This window comes from Balaenoptera borealis, assembly GCF_965194805.1.
Source record: "Balaenoptera borealis genome assembly, chromosome: 4".
Classification (NCBI taxonomy): Eukaryota; Metazoa; Chordata; class Mammalia; order Artiodactyla; family Balaenopteridae; genus Balaenoptera; species Balaenoptera borealis.
In genome coordinates this window covers 79,871,766-79,891,945 of record NC_138861.1, presented here as the reverse complement: position 1 = coordinate 79,891,945, position 20,180 = coordinate 79,871,766, and the positions used below count along the sequence as shown (strand labels likewise).

General features: G+C 36.5%; 1 protein-coding gene across 5 annotated transcripts in view; it reads right to left on the bottom strand.

The window, feature by feature from the left end:
* COMMD8 (COMM domain containing 8) overlaps nt 1-20,180 on the bottom strand; it is a 28,771-nt gene that overhangs the window by 1,592 nt on the left and 6,999 nt on the right. Inside the window, exons 3-7 of one of the 5 annotated variants that reach the window (XR_014244120.1) lie at nt 19,997-20,053; nt 17,687-17,839; nt 16,190-16,345; nt 14,062-15,119; nt 10,157-13,957 (exon numbers count right to left, since the gene is read on the bottom strand). Coding sequence is in view for 3 of the 5 variants with exons in the window: in XM_082390785.1 (XP_082246911.1) it covers nt 15,099-15,119; nt 16,190-16,345; nt 17,687-17,839; nt 19,997-20,053 (387 nt within the window). In the remaining 2 variants the exon portion in view is untranslated. Of the gene's footprint in view, nt 1-10,156; nt 15,120-16,123; nt 16,346-17,686; nt 17,840-19,996; nt 20,054-20,180 lie in introns of those variants that run through there. The other 4 variants (XR_014244119.1, XM_082390785.1, XM_082390787.1 and 1 more) reach the window with 4 other exon arrangements.

The window sequence follows — 20,180 nt, the reverse complement described above, 5'->3', positions numbered from 1 at the left end:
AATAAATAAATAAATATTAAAAAAAAAAAAAAAGGGCAGAAGTATTGGTATAAATGGACTGAGTATTAAGACAAGTATTTTTCAACTGGGGGCCTGGGATATGTTTGGTATGTGCTAGTTAAACTTAAAAGAGAATCTGGCAATTAAATGTTCTCAAATATATTTCTCCCAAGTCCTGGTATTCTTGAAAAAGTCTTCAGAACGGTGGGATATTATGCCATAAGATGTGTTTCCATGCAGACTGGCAGTCCCAGAGAGGGTGATGGTATCCACAGAAATTCAGAAATTCCAAGCAAATAGGGAAATAGATTGGTTTCTTAGCAACATTTGAGAGTGATCAATGTCTTTCTTGCAGGTAAGAACTTAGCAAGGCAAGGCTTTTATTGCCAGCATTTTAAGTGCCAGGAGCGTGCAGGGAGCCATCACTGTAAGACATTTTGGCTCCAAAATGTGCCAACTAGGGTCCACAATCAATTGAATAAGAAAAAAGCCCTGTTGGAACTGATCAAGTCAATTTCTAGGTCCAGAACACATTGTGCTTTTGCTTAAATCTTGCTTTTTCCAGATAACTGAAATCAACTAAGCTGACAGAAAACTCCACTGTTAGAGGCTGCAATTTCACAAACATTTGAAAGGAAATCCTTTTCAATAGAAGAACTGCAAACCAGAAAATACTAAGTTCCTGGAAGGATAAGCATAGTTTTGAGTTTGTTTTTATTTCTCCAAAGCAAGAATTTCCTTATTCGAACTGAAGAGATCTAACAGTTGTTTGTTTTGTTTCATTTTTCCTATTTCAAAAAGTCCTTGGTACATCAAGGGACTGGCAACCATTCCTGATTGGCCCCTAGATACTTTGTCCACCCTGGAGCAATCGGCACTCATCACCAAGGCTTCAGTAAGAATTCGGTGTGGGAAAAGGAGGTATCTTTCTGAACCAGTTGGCAAAGAAAACCATTCTCATACCTGCATTTTCTCTACTGAAGACAACAGAAAAATAAATCAATAAAAATTATTTCATAAAAGAGAGGCTAAATAACATTATGCATTTGCCTTAAGTACACAGGGTCAGAGATTCACTAACTTAAAACAGCCCCAGTTAGAAGCCAAAGGATAAATAAGAGCAATCAGTATTGCTGTCTGGCTCCTACTTCTCCCTGGGTTTCCTTTTGAAGAAAAACAGGGAAGGGGGAACATTTTCCAATATAATTTTTTATAGGTGAAAACTATTCAAATACGATATGTTTATGCATTTTGCAAGTCTGGCAACGTAAAATAGATTACCTCTTTTGTGTTCATTCCTTCCTGGCACCATACATCATCCTGACTCATGCCTTAACCCAATGAAATCAATTCATTTACTTTTCCTTTCTCATTTCTAAACCTCATAAGCTGTCTTGCCCATGAATAGCAGAAAGCTTAAGCTTCTTTGGACTTATACTGCATATCTTCAATTGAGTCCACAAAAACAGTGAATTTTAATAATTTCCCTAAATTCCTACTCCTATTGCCTTTAACAGAACTTTAGAGGTAGCTACTGTATAATCACAGGAGCCTCTTCTGAACTGCCTTGGGTTATTTTTCTTTTCTGCTTTTCTGTCCCTTAAATACAGAATACACATGTTTACCTAAACCTTCTCCCTCCCAGTCTAATTCAAAATGAAATGGAAATAAAAATCATAAGCTCAAACCTAAGAAAATTACATTATCTACACTAAAGTTTGATGATAAGACCATCTCCTTACATTATAGTTGTAATGTGGTGAATTCACACTGTATCAATCCTTTTTCGTCAAACTCGTTTGTGCACTTCTTCAGTCTTCATTGCATACCATTTAAAAATCTATTATTATTCCTCCCAGAATGGCTAATCATTTACACAGCACACCATTAGTTACAGACTGTCCTCTAGGAACTTGACCTACTTCATCCTTTCTGTATCTGATTCTTATTACAGATTTCCACTTCTATGCATTACCCTACCTACTCCTCCTCAACCTTCTAGCAGACATTAAATATAGTTAGTAATTGGACAGGTCATAAGGCAAACTGTCTAAATTGCCCCTATAAAATATGTGGAACATCTTTTTCCTCCAGACAACATTTCTATATTTAGAGAACAGAAAGTTCTCTAAACATATACCAAGCAATGTGCAGCTTAACCTTAAAAAGTTAACTATAAATGAGCTGCGTGGTGGGGAGAAGGAAATTATAGTGAACAGCAGACACCTTGGAATTAGGATTTTGTGACCTGGGCTTTATGCTGTCACTATCACAGCCCAGTTGTGTGACTACGGACATTCCACCAGATGACCTCCAAGTTCCCTTCCAGTACTAAATTTCAAAGGGAATTTTAGAGAGGTTCATTTGTGTAGGAGATTACCAGAAAGATACAGGAGTCCCATGGCCTCTGTTAACACAGCCCCACAAATGCAGTAATATTCCTTGTTGCATGTCTTTGGGAGTAAGCCATCTGGTGTAAAGTGAACTGAATTCAAAACTTGTTCACAGTCCTCTAAAAATACATAGAGAACATAGAGTTAAATTTTCAGGCAAGTGGCAAAAAAAAAAATTTTATGATTTTAGTAATGGTCTACACTACAATATTTCCCTTTAAAAGCACTGGAGAGTCTCAGATAACATAATCATCGTGGTCTCTATTTTCAGATATCTGAAAGATGTTGATCCCTTAGACCATTCTCTCTAACTCAGTCAGGAATGGCCATGGAATGCCCGTCCTGAGTGGAAAAGCCAACTTCTACGCAGCATCTGAGCAGAAGTGCTATCGCAGTGCCTTTGCATATTCCTTCCCATCCTAGACACCACCACTGTCCTGTGTCCTGTAAGGGGAACAGCAGGTATGACTGAGCTCTCAGGCAAGAGGCAGCCACCGATCTATTGGAAAAGATTCCAGGTCTGTTATCCACTCTCTCTGCCCCCGCTTCTCCCACCTCCTGCTATCCCCCACTTAAATCATTAAATCTGTCAAATGTTTTAGGCACAGCTATGGCGAAACTGAAAGTTTACTTATTAAATTGCAATCAGCATTTCTAGCTATTCACATTTTTAAAGATGCATCCTAGTGTCTGAACAAGATCCCTAATGAGATTCCTGCACACAGATGTTCATAACTTTTTTTTCCTTTTTTAAAAGATACCTTTTATCTCTAAACTTTCATGATTCTCCTGAGAACCCCTGACCATTCAAAACTGTTAGGAGAGTGCCTGGAAATTCCTCCCTTCCACCATAGGCCAGTCTATGAATGAGATGGTCTCTTTTTTTGTAGAGTTATCCTAATATTCTGCCCCTCGACCTCACATACCCCACAAAACCTTCCTATGTGCAGATGTATTCATCATTCCTCTTAAAGTAGTGAGCTAATAGTTTTCTTTTTCTGGTTTCCCACACTTTTTTCCTAGAGATGGTTTCATATTTAATTTCATCTTTTTCAAAACAGAGGAAGCATTCCTAAGTCTTCAAATTTTCACCAAGTTGAGATTAGTACTTACTAATATGTATATCAATTAGGATTCATTTAGGTGCAAGTAACAAAAGATACAACTAAAAGTAACTTTAACAATCAAAATGTTATCTCATATAACAGTAAGTTAGAAGTAGCGTAGTTACTGGGTTAATTATTTCAATAGCACAATGATGGCATTCAGGACTCAGGTCCCTTCCCTAACCAGTTCTTAACTCTGTATGTTATCAGCAGCCGTTATGGTTGCAAAGTGGCTACACTTATGCACTCATATCAAGTGGAAGAAATAAGGGAAAGCCCTGCCTTGGATTTCTTTTTAAGAGCAAGGACATCTTTCCCAAAAAACTCCCTCAACAGTCTTCTCTGTTGTCCCATTGGCCAGGGTTGGATAACACAACCATTCCTGAACCAGCCTCTGATAAGAGGAATGGAATTACCATGATTGGCTCACAACATTAACCCCAAGCTGCCCAGTGTCTGGGAAAAAAGGAGGTGGGGTGGGGAATATGTTAACAAAAAGAGGGAAGAATGGCTTTTGGGTAGATATCCAACGATGACTGTCACACATTGGTCTAAGGCATCAAAAAACACTTTCCCACACATTATTTCCTGGCTTGACCTTCACTACAATGCTGTGAAGTTAAGATGACAATACCAGTATCTAGAAATAGAGGCTCAAATAGGTTAAATGATTTACCCAAGATCTGATAACTAGTCAGTGATGGAGTTAGTATTCAATCTCAGTTTTTCTTGGCTCCAAAGGCAAAGTTTTTTCCACTCTACTACACTGCCTGGATTTAATCTTTTTACCCTGATGATCCAGGTTGTGGGTAGTTCAAAGATGAGTGGAGAGTAGGAGAAAAGAGAGTGATTTCCTCTCCCAATATCTCGATGCTGTGCCCAGTAAACACTCTTGCTCTTTTTTGTAATCCTTCTCCATCCTTCTTCCATCCTCCACACAAAAGTCTTTCATTACTCTCTTGAGGGAAAGTGTAGAAGGAGTAGCTTGTACAACATCTAAATAGCCTGAGGTGTGCCCCAGTTTGCCTGAGATAGTGCCAGTGTGTAATTATCAATAGATAATTTCACTCTCAAAATTGTCCATTTAGATAACAAGTTATATAGTCACGCTAATTATGAGGTCTCATGATTCCCATACCTGGAGGATATGGGAAATATTAGCAAGCTAATATTAACACCTTGGAGAAAATATCTTGGCTCCCTATGAATCTTTTATTCATGACTGACCTCAGTCTTCTCCATCACTCGTGCTCACTTCATTTCTCATTGTTCCCCTCACTCAGCTTCAAGCAAGCTAATCCTCACACTTTCCCTACCCTTCCACTGCAGCGGCCACCTATCATCCCAAAATGTTCTCGTTGCTGTGCTTGAATTTTTACATTTTATCTCCAGCTCAGCCTCCTCCTAACTCCTCCCTGATGGAGTATGAATCCGGCCAACATCAGCCAAAAAGCCATCATGAGCAAACTTCCCTCATTCTGTTCACTCTCTCTCTCCCCTTCACCCTCAATTCTTGTGGCCGTTTTGTCCAAAGATAGTTACTTCATTTGTGTATTTTCCAGTAGTTTTGCAAATAGATGCTCTGCCTCCCTAAATAAAGCATAAGGTCTTTAAGGATAAATGCCCCATTTTCTAATTCTTTTGCATTGCCCAAAGCATCTATAATTCTGTCCATTGTAGAGAGTCTGTACATGCTGATTGAATAACCTACGTTGCTAAATGTAGCAATAGAGAATGTCCATAATGGACATTACTTTCAGAATTATAGATAATACCTTGTGAGGCAGGTGTTCCCGCTACCCTCCCCCAAGTTATTTTAGTCCCATAGATATGCCTGCAACCTCTAAGTGGATTTTTTTAAATGCAGCTAGAGTTACAACTGAACCCAGGTTAGGGTCTGTGCCGAGTGGTCACTGAGGTTTTTTCCATTGTTTATGACTACACAAACTGAATCCTAACACCACCATTCTAGAGTCTGCCAGTCTAGCAGACTTGGACTTTCCATGCTAATTACTACTGCTTTTCCTCTATGGAAGAAGGAACTGTTTTATTTAAAGTTTCATTTTTCCCTCGTTTACCCAAGTTTGCCTTGTTAAAAGCCTTTGGATCTAGATTCTACTGGGCGTTTACTCTTGAAGCTGGGACTACACTGCATAATTGGAACACTCCAATGTGAATTCTAAGAGAATCCTCCTGGAGAGTATGGCACACCAAATTTCATTTCTGCCCAGAAGTAAATAGAAGGTTTAGAACTATCTAAGGGGGATGGGCAGTTCTTGACATTCACCACTGTCCCTCAAGACTGCATAAAACAGATGTACAGAGAAATACGTTTTCTGCCCCTCTCCTTTCAGTTGCTAACTTTCTTGTTCTCCTGTCATGTATATTATTTACTTATTTGCATAAAAGATATCATTTGCAAGCCTTACCTCAGAGTGGCAACCAGCCACCCCAGTTTTACTAGATAACGTATTTTTCTACTTGATCTTTCCCCAAATACATTGAATTGCAGTGTATCTGCTTTTTGTTTTTTTAAGCGAATCAATTTCATGTTAATCTGTTTCCTACATCTTTTTGAAATACTCACTGGATAAAGCTTGAACTATTTTCTATTTTGCAACAATGCCACTGAGACATCTGGGGGGAAGCCCCTTGATTATTCTAACTCACTGCAGTGTTGTGGAAAATAGAACCATATACACAAGTGATATTTCATATTCAGAACACCCACGACTCTTCTAAGTATGGAATACTCCTGATTAGATATGCATATATTCATTGACTGTGTTGCTCAACTCCTTATTTTAGAGAGGGCCAATAACCCTCCTGTTAAAAACTACCATGTGGCATTATTACAAAGTCAAGGTTGCATGAGGGTTTTAGAAATTCCAAATGGTATAAATGTTTACAAGGACCAAACTTTTTTTTTGACATCTTTAAACAAGCTTTTTATTTTTGAACACTAGGCAGCATTTTGTGCCATTGTGATGGGAACCTAATGGCTAATGTGAAATAATGTTGTCGTGTCATTTAAAAGGTTAATGGAAGTGTAAAGAGGAAACTTTAATACTGCATAAATACAAATAAAACTGTCTTTGAGAGAAACTCATCTGGGTTAGGGTGGCTTGCTTGAAAAATTCTCTTGGCTGTCCATCATCTCTGAATAATTATTTCACTCCTCTGTCTTTACCCAAGGAGACTCAACTTGAGGCAAAGATCTTTATACGGTGATTCAGGAGGTTTGGGAAAGCAGGACTCATTAGGCTAAAGATTGGGAATATTACTATCCTGCCAGCAATGGAACACCTCTTTGGCTACCACCTCACCTAAAACTTGATTGAATCCAAAAATTAGCTGAACTTTCCAAACCAGTCTCCTGCTATTTTAATTCACAGCACCCTGTACTACATAACTGGATCTTTCAAAAGCAGGTGCTACATGTATACAGAAAGAAATTGATACCTTCCGTTGCCTCTCAAAATCCGTTATGCTAAATTCACCAAATATGTCAGAAGATGTTAAGTGTTTTGTTCCTTGTGTTTTTTAATCTCCACTAATCATTTTGCTGAATTGTCTATTACCCTCCTACTAAACGTGAATTAGCTAATTCATATCCTGAATGGTATTACACAGCTCTTGTAAATAAAATATCCCTTTTCCCCTCTTTATTTTTCAGCAGGCAGAACTCCTTTAATTACAAAGGTACATAAATTACAATATATTAATGTTCTTTTGCTCTTTTGACATAAGCATTTGCTTTCTTACATAAGCAGATAATACTTTTGTATACCTAGCAGACCACTAAAAAGTTCAAGGGCAAGAATGAGTATTTCCAGAAACCTACAGAAATTTTAATGAAATGAGACAGGTTTAACCAATGCCAAGAAAGAAAAGGTAGACTCCTTACTTTTGTAATCCAACTTTCTATTTTGTATCAGTATATACTGTATTTTCTGATTGAAACTGCTGTTCTCTCTAATGAAACTTGTGCTTTTTTCTGTAGTTGCTTTTTACATTTGAAATCAAAATTTCATACAGTATGCTTGACTTGTACCCTTTCTGTTAGGAATTTGATTAAATATCCTAACCGTTTCATTAATTCCTTTTTACATGCTTAAAGTATTTGACGTTAGGCCTTTGCTATCTCAAAAATGATCTGTGGACAAAATCCATGAAGCCTGGAGACTGTGATTTATACACCTGAAAGAAGAAATAGATTTCCCGTTTAGCAGTGAATCAGTGACTAAGAAGCTGTTCAGTGTCTTCTGATTACTGACCCTTTTACCCTTCATGGCCTTTTTTCTACTCATCATTCATTGAGTAATCATGTATTCTTGTAAAATGCAAAATCAACTTACATGCAATCAGGTATGGACACAAGAAATGCTTGTGCTCTCGATTTCAGGACTCACAGTCTCATACCCTAGCACTCACGGGACTGTAGTTTACTCAATATTTTGTTAATAGTGTGGCTTCGCTATAAAATAAGTTGCTGTTTTCTTTGCTTTGGTACTACAAGATTTTAAATGTTGCAGCAAATGAAAGAAAGAAAACACGTTTCAAGGCTGGTGTCAAAAACCATCAGCTATACCTACAAAAGCCGTTGTGCAGCTTCTGAAATGTAGTTTATTGCTGTAAATACGTACAATTTATGTTAGCCTGTTTATTCCTAAAACACAAATAAAACTTTTTTTATTAAAAATGCCTACATATAAAAAGCTTACTTTGTACTATGTTTAAAAACATGCAAGATTTCAGGCATACCTTTTTATAATCCTTAAAAATGTTTAGAATTCTGAATCTTTCATTTGGGAGCTTTTATTATAAAATTTAATACAAAACAAAATCCCTTTATTTGGAAGAAATTCTTTGCAGTATTATCCAACAATTGGGAGAAAAATGCCAGCACTCTTCCAGGAGCTTATTTCTGTACCACTTTGATTTTTTTTTTTTTTAATATTCTTTAAGATAACATGCCTTACAAACATTTGAACATATGGAGTGTTTATATATTAGGGAAAAAAAAAAGAAGAAATGAAGTTTCCTTGTATTCAAAAATGATGCCTAAAACGGACTTTAATAGCATCCATTTGTGAGGTGCATTATGTCATATTTCTTTTAAAAATTTCCACTGTAAATATGAATAGTAGAGTTGGCCTATTTGTCAGTCTTTCCTAATTTGAAGACTTCCAAACTCTGAACTCATTCTCTCCCTTCACAAATAATATGTTGACAATAAAATAATGAACAGACAAAAGGTGTGAAGCTCATTTATCCGTTAATTGGTGATTAGTAGAATAGCTTTTCAATAAGAGTCTAAATTCCAGCCTAGAGATGGGCTTTAACATTCATCCAGCAATATAACTGGGAATCTGCACTTTATCATCAGAGCCTTGGCCTGCAGAGCTACCAGGGATTTAGACACCCTACACTTGGCTACTCTTTCCAGAAGACTATGTTATACAACGGGAGAAAGAAATGGCCATCCAGTTTTATTTAAATTAGAAAGTAACAAATATATACATAGCATTTTTAGGATTTGCTATAGGGATTGTAAATAAGAAGAAGCTAACATAAGGTAGGTGTGTGTGTATCTGTACTGTCACTAGTACCACCCAAGAATACGAGAAATTGGAACCCTTGTGCACTTTTGGTGGGAATGTAAAATGATGTCATGGCTATGGAAAACAGTATGGAGATTTCTCAAAAAATTAAAAATAGAACTACCATGTGATTCAGCAATCCCACTTCAAGGTATTTATCATAAATAATTGGAAACAGGCTCTCGAAGAGATATTTGCACTCCTGTGCTCACTGAAGCATTAGTCACAATAACCAAGAGGTGAAAACAACTTAAATGTCCATTGACAGATTAATGGATTTTAAAAAAATGTGGTATATACATGTTATGGAATATTATTCAGCCTTTAAAAAAAAGGAAATCCTGAGGACATTATGGTAAGCATATGGAATATGGTAGCTATAGAAGGACAAAGGCTGCGTGATTCCACTTATGAAGTATCGAAAGTAGTCCAATTCTTGAAGCACAAAGCAGAATGGGGATTGCCAGGGACTGGAGGAGGGGGAAATAGGGAGTTGCTGTTCATGGACAGAGTTTCAATGCTGCACAACAATGTATATACATTGTTAACAATACTGTACTGCAGACAAACATTTAAAAGAGTAGATTTCATGTTATTCTTTTTGCCACAATTTTAAAAAAAGAAAGAAATGCAAAGTGGTACAGCCACTTTGAAAAAGTTTGACAGTTTCTTACAACATTAAACATAGTTGTGCAAAACTGGGGCTTCCCTGGTGGCACAGTGGTTGAGAATCCACCTGCCAATGCAGGAGACACAGATTCGAGCCCTGGTCCGGGAAGATCCCACATGCCACGGAGCAGCTACGCCCATGCGCCACAACTACTGAGCCTGTGCTCTAGCCTGTGAGCCACAACTACTGAGCCTGCATGCCACAACTACTGAAGCCCATGCACCTAGAGCCCATGCTCTGCAGCAAGAGAAGCCTCCACAGTGAGAAGCCCGCGCACCACAACAGAGTAGCCCCCGCTGTCCACAACCAGAGAAAGTCCACACGAAGCAACGAACACCCAACACAGCCAAAAATAAATAAATAAAATAAACAAATTTATTAAAAAAAAAAAACCGCACAGTTGTGCAAAACGATCCAACAATCACATTCCTAGGTATTATTCAGTTAGTTTCAAAACTTATGTCCACATAAAAACCTGCCTGTGCATGGTTACAACAGCTTTATTCATAATTGCCCCCAAAATGAAAAGAACCAACTTCCTTCAACAGGTGAATATAAACGGTGGTACACCTATACAATGAAATACTACTCAGAGAGAAACCAGAAATGAGTTATTAAGGCAAAAAGACCTGGAAGAAAAGCATACTGATAAGTGAAAGAAGCCAGTCTGAAAAGACTGTTACACACTCTATGATCCAATTACACGACATTCCGGAAAAGGCAAAAGTATAATGACATTAAGAAAAATCACTAGTTGTCTGGGGTTCAGGGGAAGATGGAGAGGGATGATTAAGTAAAGCACAGGGGATTTTTAGGGTGTCGAACTATTCTGTGGGGTCAGTACATGTGTTAGTTCACAACCCCGGGAGCTTCCCAAGTGTAATCTGAAACCAGCCCCCATCCACGCAGGGCAAGGATCTCTTGCCCTGCGAGAGGTGAACCACTCCAGATTAGTAGGTAGTGGTTTTAACAAGCAAGGCAACTTCCAAGACTTGCCTTGGGCGGCCACCAAGACAAGTAGATCTCTGCACCAACCCACCCAAGCCTTAAAAGTTTACATAGAAGCCTTAACTGGATTCAGTCACATATACAGTCCAGAGAGTCTCAACACCACATTATCACCTCCGGGCAGGATCCTTGGGGCAGCTGTGGGAGTGGAAAAAACAAGTGGAATGCGCATTCCAAGGACGGGGGAGGGGGCAAGGAGCCTCCTATTGCCAGGGTCCAGCTCACGGGTCAACAGCTGGTCACATCCTCTCGATGACCTCTCCCAACAACATGACATTAGGCATTTGTCAAAACTCAGAACTGTTCAACACAAAGAATACACCTTAATGTATGCAAATTTAAGAAGTTGGGGGATCCCAGAAAGGAAGACAGATTACGGCAAAAAATCTCACTGTATTACAAATGTATAAAACCACCTCGTGAAGGGAGTAGGGAGAAGAGGTACTGACCCAAGTAACTTGGAAATGAGTGGAGTCTGTGAGACTAAAGGCAAAAGGAATAAATCCTTCCTGGAAAAAAAAAAAAAAAATTCCCCTCCCCCACAGGGGTACAGATTAACAATTTGGACTGCTATATATATTCTGGAATTGAACAATTAAGTAAATGGATGGTGAATGGTGGGATTCAGGTTTCTCACTGCTGGAATGTGAATTCACAGATAAGGGAGGGTAGCAGGCTAGAATGATCCCTGTGTAATGAAGCAGAGTTGGACACATCAGGAGGAACTCACGTGCAGCTTAATATACAGATGATTATATAAAGAAGTATTTATAGATATGTGTATATACAAAGGTTAGTTTACATGCATGGATTTCTTTGTTCGGTCAGCTGAGAGGGCCCAAAAAAACAACGAGCACACCCAGCTTGGTTTCTAATGCCATTCTTCAATAAACTGAACCAGGGCTTCTTGGAGAACTGGTTGATTCTAGGACTGGGAAGGAAATTGACAAGATGAGCGTGGAGCATCTTGTATTGCCAGAAAGTTAAGGAGATAATATAAAATAAATAAATAAAATCCACCTCCACTGACAGGGGTATGTCAAAAGGACAAAGGAGCCCAGTGAAGAGCTCCAAATGGCCAAAGCTGAAACAATTTAAGTAATAAAATAAGTAATACTGGATTATAACCCAAAGTATAAAATAAATATCCATGAGTCCATACTATATAAATGATTAATTAATAAATAGAAGAGACAAATCTATGTGGAAGAATTCCAAAGGATTTATGTAAATATTCGGACCTCAAGGAGGGGGAGCCTAACTCCTTAAGTTTGGGTTGTACGTAGTGGCTTCCTTCCAAAGAGGACAGTATGGAAGAAGGAGAAATAAAGAATAACTTTACAGTGAAAAAACTTGACAAACACTACCTCCGCCAGGTGATCAAGGTCAATGTCAAGTCATAAATACTGTTAAGAGTCTGTACCCTTGAAATGATGTGATGTAAATGGCACTTTACCTCTGTGATCTTCCTGCCCAAAACCCACAAGCCCAGTGTACACAGGAGACAAATATTAAATTCCAATAGAGGGGCATCCTACAAAATATCTCACCCATATTCCTCACACTATCAAGGTCATCAAAAACAAGTATGGGAAATTATCACAGCAAGAGAAGCCTAAGGAGACATGACAAATATGAAACGGAATACTGGAAGAGAAAAAGGACATTAGGTAAAAACTTAGGAAATCTAAATAAACTATGGAATTTAGTTAATAATAATATATTGATATTAGTTCATCAATTATGACAAATGTTCCATACTAATATGTTAATAACAGTGGAAACTGGATGTGGGGTATATGAGATCTCTTTGTACAATCTGCTTGATTTTTCTGTATATCCAAAACTGTTCTAAAAAAATAAACTATTTACAAAAAAAAAGAAAAAGAAAAAAAAAAGATAAGCCACAGATTAGGAGAGAATATTTAAATACTTTCAAGGCATATATGTGATAAAGACTTGTATCCAGGCTATATAAAGAATTCCCAAAACTCGGAAGTAAGAAAACAATCCAATTTAAAAATGGGAAACTGATCTGGACACTTCACCAAAGAAGATATACAGACAGCAAATAAGCACATGAAAAGATACTCAGCATCATTAGGGAAATGAATATTATTAAAACAACAATGATATACCACAACACACCTAAGAACAGCTGAAATTAGAAAGACGGACCATACCAAGTGTTAGCAAGGAGGTGGAGGTGGAACTCTCATAGACTGTGGTATGGAATGTAAAATGGTAAAAATCACTTTGGAATACAGTTGGGCAGTTTCTTGAAAAGATAAACATACACCTACCACATGATCCAGCCATTTCACTCCTAAGTATTTACTTCCAAAAGAAAGCATATGTCCATACAAAGACACATACAAGAATGTTCATAGCATTCAGTGTATTGTCACAGCCAAAAACTGTTAACAACCAAAACATCCATTAACAGGTGAACAGATAAACAAATGATGGTGGAATTCTACAACAGAATACTTCTCGACAATAAAAAGGAATGAACCACTGATATATGCAGTATCATGGATGAACTTAAAATAATACTGAAAGAAGCCAGATCACACAAAAAAAGAACATACTGTATGATTCCATTTATATTAAACTCTGGAAAATGGGAACTAATCTATAACAGCAGGAAGCAGATCAGTGGTTGTCTGGGGGGAAAGGGCGCAGGAGTAAGGATTACAAAGGAGTAGGATGACACTTTCAGGAGTGACTGGTTTTTCACCACCTTGAGGTGACGCTTTCATGGGTGTGCAGATGTCAAAACTGATCAGACTGCCCACTTTAAATATGTGCAGTTTATATCAGTCAGATTTCAATAAAGCGTTTACATATGGTAATATAGTAATAATGTAGTGAGAGAAGGACTATAGTAATAATGTAGTGAGAGAAGAAGTAAGGTTTTTCCCTTCTCAAAGGAAGGACTTTGTGGAGGGTTGAAATTCTGAAGGACCCTACATCAGCATTATTGAAAGTGCTCGCCTACAAACTGTTACTGGTCCACAACGACATACGGAATTTGCACAAGAAGGTAAAACAACTACCTCCCAAAGCACGCTGGTTAGTTCAGCTGATTTTTTTTTTTCCTGGCCAAAATTTCTCAGTGAAGAAAGCAGTATATTGATGAACATTCTGGCACAAGCTCCACATGTAATCACCAAGCTGTAACAAACAGTTCATAGAGTGGCATTAGCCTACAGACACGTTTTGAGTAGCACCATCTAGACTGCACTCACTTTTATTAATCTCGCTAAGCCTACCCTCACCTGTATGATGAGAATAAGAGGGAATGCTCTGGACACCTCGAATAATAATCTGATGCTCTAATGAGTTATAAATCTTGCAAAAATCAGGCACCAATGATGTGTTATTGAGTTATGTAGAAAGTCATCTGAAATACAGCAATATATAAAAATATTTTTTATTTGCTCAAAACGCTTGTTTTTAAAGGTAACTGAAATTAAAAATGGTCTGTTTTCCAATGAAGTTGTTAACATCCAAAACTTCATTAAGAATTTATAACAAATTAAGAGTTTACAACAAATGTGGTCTATATACAGTCTTAGCTGACATTTTGATAGTAATGTATACTCTATGCAATGACATGTATTCTTTTTATCAGAGCATACTCTCCTGATCAGACACAGAAATACAGAAGTTACAGTGTTATTTTCATTTTTATCTATGTTCTAATATGAGATTTTAGTTTCTAGAATTCAAAACTCAAAATCGTTCACACAGATTTAGTGTTTTTTCATGTCTGGAGCACTTAGAAATTTTACATTTTATAAACTTTCCTTTGAAATATGAGAAAAACATGGAATCTCCTGAGTTACAGATGTAGCTTATACATTCTTTAAAAGTTATTTTTTAAAAATATCACAAATTAACCATATATATCCATAATAAACCTCCTTGCTATTCACATAGTTCTTTAAGCAATATTCAAGTATATTTGTGCTTGTAAGTTTACATTACTTTAGAGCCTACTTTTAGCTTTCAATAAAACTGTATATCTATAAAGGTTTCTCAAATATTTAATAAATGAAGCAAAACAGTCATTATGAAAATATAAACTGCTATTATAGCCTTTTCATCTTTCATGTTTTAATGCATTTCTTGTCAACCATATAATTTCCTGTTCTTTAGGGAAGTTGATAAATTGTTGTCTTTGTAATCTCAACACTGCTGCTTTCTCAGCGGGCCATAAGAGGATACTGCAGGTTTTCTAACACATGGTATTCACTCTGCCATATCACTTGTAGCAGTGGAATCCGATAATGTTGGTATTCATCATTTCCAGTTATTTCAACTGCAGGACCACCTTAAAACACAAAGGGAGGGAAGGGCGGGAATCAGGTTATACCAGAATGATGCCAGTATCTGCTGAATGAGATGTTCTGAAATCTCTGAAGAAGGGGCTGGAGAACTGACAACAAGTACAATGCACAGAAGGCACAGGTCTGCCAGGATCCGTGGTTCAGCCTCATCTAACATTTACACCAGGCCCTGTCACACACCCCTTCAGACTTGTAGCCCCATCCAAAGGCAAGCCAGGCTACCAGTTTGTTACTGGGCATGTGGACCAGTCATCAAGTCACCATGATGGCCGAGCGACTGCAGAGTATGGAGGGACGATGAAGTATACCAGAGTTTCAAAAAGATCGAGCCAAGAAGATGGGTTAGTGGCAAGAGAGGCTGGTAAGAATGACTGACTTTAATCCTTGAGACACGATCACTAGAGACGACGCTCGGCAACAAGGAAAGGAACATACGCAACGTAGGGAATTATTTTTATGTCTTCCTCACGGCAGCAGTTTCTACTGTCTAAATACTATTTTTCACATTAGTTAAACACTCGGAATTGTTACTGTTACTTAGCCGTTCCTTTGTAAATGTAAAGCTTTTGGTCCTTCATTAGCTCTATTTTGTCTCAAGCCGATTTTTGTCATAATAACTACAAACCATATTTTGTCTCCTGTACTTAAAGCGATTTTCTACCATTTGTCCAGTTAAATAAGACAATCTTTTCTTCAAGATCATTAACTATTTTTAATCATTAAATGTCTTCAGAATCAACTAATTTCACAACTCCAAGTTAAAAAAAATTTTTTTACCATTAATGAGCACTGCAGCAAAACAAATCTAGCTGGTATTCTTTAAAAAAATAACTACTTGATAAATTATGTTCTATTAATGTAAATTAAATTTATAATTAATGTAATATCTAAAACTAGAGAAGAACATATCAACAAAGTATCTTCTGTGCTTGACATAAAATATCAGGAACAAAAGAAATATTAAACATAAATGATTAGTTTTTCTTATATTGCTCTAATGGTATCAATCAGAACTTAAATATTTTGAACCATACAAAAAAATTAAAACACATACCTTATTAGCTGCTTCCAAGGAATTTATTAGATTCTGCAGCTCTTCTTTACTCATTTCAACAGAATATGGCTTGACTTCACCATTTTCTTTTACATCTAGATGAAGGTTTAAAAGTGGCATTTGTAGTGTAGCAATCTTGTCACTAGAAAGTGCAAGCTGTTTAAAATGAGAAAAATACTAATTAATAAGTAGTATTAAAAAGGAATATATTAAATATGCATCAGAGCTTACGAACAACACGTCAAAGAAAAAAGAGTACTCCTGTTTGCTATGAAGTACAGGGAAATGTGAAAGGAATAAAAGAAATTAAACCCATGCCAAACCAGCATATATCTGAAGAACAGAAAAAGAAAACAAAGTAGTTTAGGGAAAAAAGACAACCAGTCAGGATTTTATGGTAGGAGTAGAAATCTAGAGCAGCGTTATGGCTGGGAAGTACTGAATGGGTCCAATGCATCAAGAAACAGAGAATTTTAAAGAAGTGTAAGATAACAAGAGGATGAAAGTCCGTGTACAAAGATAAAACTAAAAACACTGGTAACTCTCAGAAATTAGATGCTTAAATAATGAGCAGCTAACTCTCTACTAAACTATTGAAAATTGTTATCAAGATACCATCTTTGATCAAAGCCACTCAACAAAAACATTTGACACTTTTGCCTCTTCTACCTTCTGTCTAGAGGAAATGGAAGAACCAACTGTTTACGATACTAAAGCTTTTTGAAACAAGCATCATAGCTTCACTGGCAAAGAGAAACTCAGTTTTCCTGAAATCTGAGCCAGTAACCCCACAATAACTGAATTTTGGAGTGCTACCACTTGCAAAAATTTACTTGGGCAATAGTAAAGGACTTCCTCCCTGACAACCAACCTCAAAGGATCTCCCTTGTGGTACACACACTACAGGACCAAACAAACCTTCACGTAGCTCCTCCATCCTCTCTCCAAAATACAGGACCCATAATATCTGAGAAAGCATCACCTTCAGGTTGTCCACCTCATCAATAATTTTCCTCAATATTTCCAACAAGTGGTTTCTCAGCCTATGCTTGAGTACCAGCTATGAGAAGGAGTGTGCTAACTCAACAAGAGGTTAAGATAATTTTCAGATACTCATAGTGGTTAAATTATTATTTCTTAGGTTGAATTGAAACCTATCTTATTACAAATCATATACTTTAGCCTTTGTCCTATTCACCAGAGCCACAGAGCACATATCTATTCCTTCGTCTACATGACTTTTAGTCCTTTAATGACTTAAAGCTTTACTTAATTAAATTTATTATACTTGTAATTTACTATACATGGTTTAGATGTCTGCAGTGCACTTACTGATGCCCAAGTTAACACAAAAGATGTAATTTTAATTATCTTTGATACATTTTTAGGAAAATGTATTCTCAAAAATACAGAAATTTTAGATATATAATGTTACAAAAAATAAATCTATTCAAAAAATGAAATAAAAAGCATAAATACTAATAAATATATTCTCACCTTTAACTGCCAATCAAAATCCTGTAGCTGTGAAGAGGAAATATCAACTATTTCTTCCAACAGAGCCTGCTTGATTTCATCTTTCCTACTTTTTAAGCATTTCATGATAGCTTCTTGATGAGATGAATTCAACTGATCCAACTGCTGAGATATCTATGAAAATAAAAATAGATGGTTAGAAAATAAGTGAAAGGGCCTTTCTGTTTATTTTTTTAATTAATTTTTATTGGAGTATGGTTGCTTTACAATGTTGTGCTAGCCTCCACTGCACAACAAAATGAATCAGCCATACACATAGAGATATCCCCTCCCTTTTGGACTTCCCTCCCATTTAGGTTACCCCAGTGCATTAGGCAGAATTCCCTGTGCTATACAGTATGTTCCCATCATTTGTCTATTTTATACATAGTATTGATAATATATATGTGTCAATCCCAGTCTCCTAATTCCTCCTACCCCACCCCTTTCCCCCTTGGTATCCATACATTTGTTCTCTACGTCTCTGTCTCTATTTCTCCTTTGCAAATAAGACCATCTATACTTTTCTAGATTCCACATATATGCGGAATATGATATTCACTTTTCTCTTTCTGACTTACTTCATTCTGTATGACACTCCCTAGGTTCATCCACGTCTCTACAGATGACCTAATTTCATTCCTTTTTATGGCAGAGTAATATTCCATTGTATACATGTACCACATCTTCTTTATCCATTCCTCTTTTGATGGACATTTAGGTTGCTTCCATGTCCTGGCTACTGTAAATAGTTCTGCTATGAACACTGGGGTGCATGTGTTTTTTTGAATTATGGTTTTCTCTGGGTATATGCCCAGTAGTGGGATTGTTTGGTCATATGGTAGTTCTATTTTTAGTTGTTTTAAGGAACCTCCATACTGTTTTCCATAGCAGCTGTATCAATTTACATTCCTACCAACAGTGTATGAGGGTTCCCTTTTCTCTACATCCTCTCCACCATTTATTGTTTGTAGATTTTTTGATGATGGCCATTCTGACCGGTGTGAGGTGATACCTCATGGTAGTTTTCATTTGCATTTCTCTAATAATTAGTGATGCTGAGCATCTTTAGGGCCTTCCTGTTTAAAATGTAAACAACAGTCACACTCTCCTTTCACATACCCTTTAAAATAGTAGTATGAATAAATGAAAAAAAAAAACTTCTATAACCATGAAACAATAAGATGAGGATGCATAACCAATAAACAAGAGGTTTTAACAAATTTTTGCAAAACAGAAAGTAAAAAGGGCTGACCAATGAAGCAGAATAAGAGTGAATACACTTGGAAACCACTAAAGCTGGTATACCTATATTAATATATCAGAAAACATAGACTTTTAAGAAATAGAGCAGGATAGCAAAAGGGTTGTTCAACAGAAATACATAACAATCATAAATTTGTGTGCACCTAATAACACCGCTTCAAAATATATAAAGCACCAAAACTTGGAAGAAAAAGAGAAATGGGTAAATCAACTTTCATAATTAGAGATGTTAACAAACCTCTCAGTAACAGATAGAAAGAGACAAAAAAATCAGTAAAAATATAGCATTGAAAAGCATTTTCTGCTTAACCTAACTACACATAGAACACTACACCCTACAATTGCAGAATACATATTATCTTCAAATGTATATGGGACATCCCCAAAAATGAACCATATGCTGAGCCATGTCGCAAATCACAACAGATTTCAAAGGATTGGAACCATACTATTTATATTTTTGAGGCACTGTGTAATTAAATCATAACTGAAAAAAATTCCAAATATCTGAAAATTAAGCAACATGGTAACACAGTACTAAGTGACAAAAGAAATAAATCTTACATAAACACTTTCAGAGAAAAAGGAAAAACAAAAAAAACAAAAAAAACTTCCTAATTCATTCCATGAGACCAGAATAAAACTTTATATTCTGACAAAAACATTATAGGAAAAAAAAATTATGGGCCAATATCACTCAAATATAGATGAAAAAATCCTAAACAAAATATTGGCAAATCAAACCAAAAGATACATTACAAAAAGATAATACATCATGACCAAGTTGAGTTTATTTTGGCAATGTAAGGTTAGTTTAACATTCAAAAATCAATGCAAGGCATCACATTAACAAAATAAAGGTGAAAATAATAAATTCAGGAAAAAAATATTTGATAAAATTCAATACCTATTAATAATAAAAATTCTCAGCAAAGTAAGAATTGTAGGAAGCTTCTTTAATCTAATCACGGATACCCATAAAATCATACAGCTAACACACTAAATTGTGAAATAGTGAACACATACATTCTCTGTAAGGTCAGGAACAAGGCACTGCTTTTTTTTTTTTTCCTCAAAACTGTCCTGAAGGTATTAGCCAGTGCAATAAGGGGGGAAAAAAAGAAATAAAAGGTATTAAAATTGAAAAAGAAAATGATTGCATACAAAAAAATCCAAAAAAATTTATAAACCATTATATATAGTAAATAAA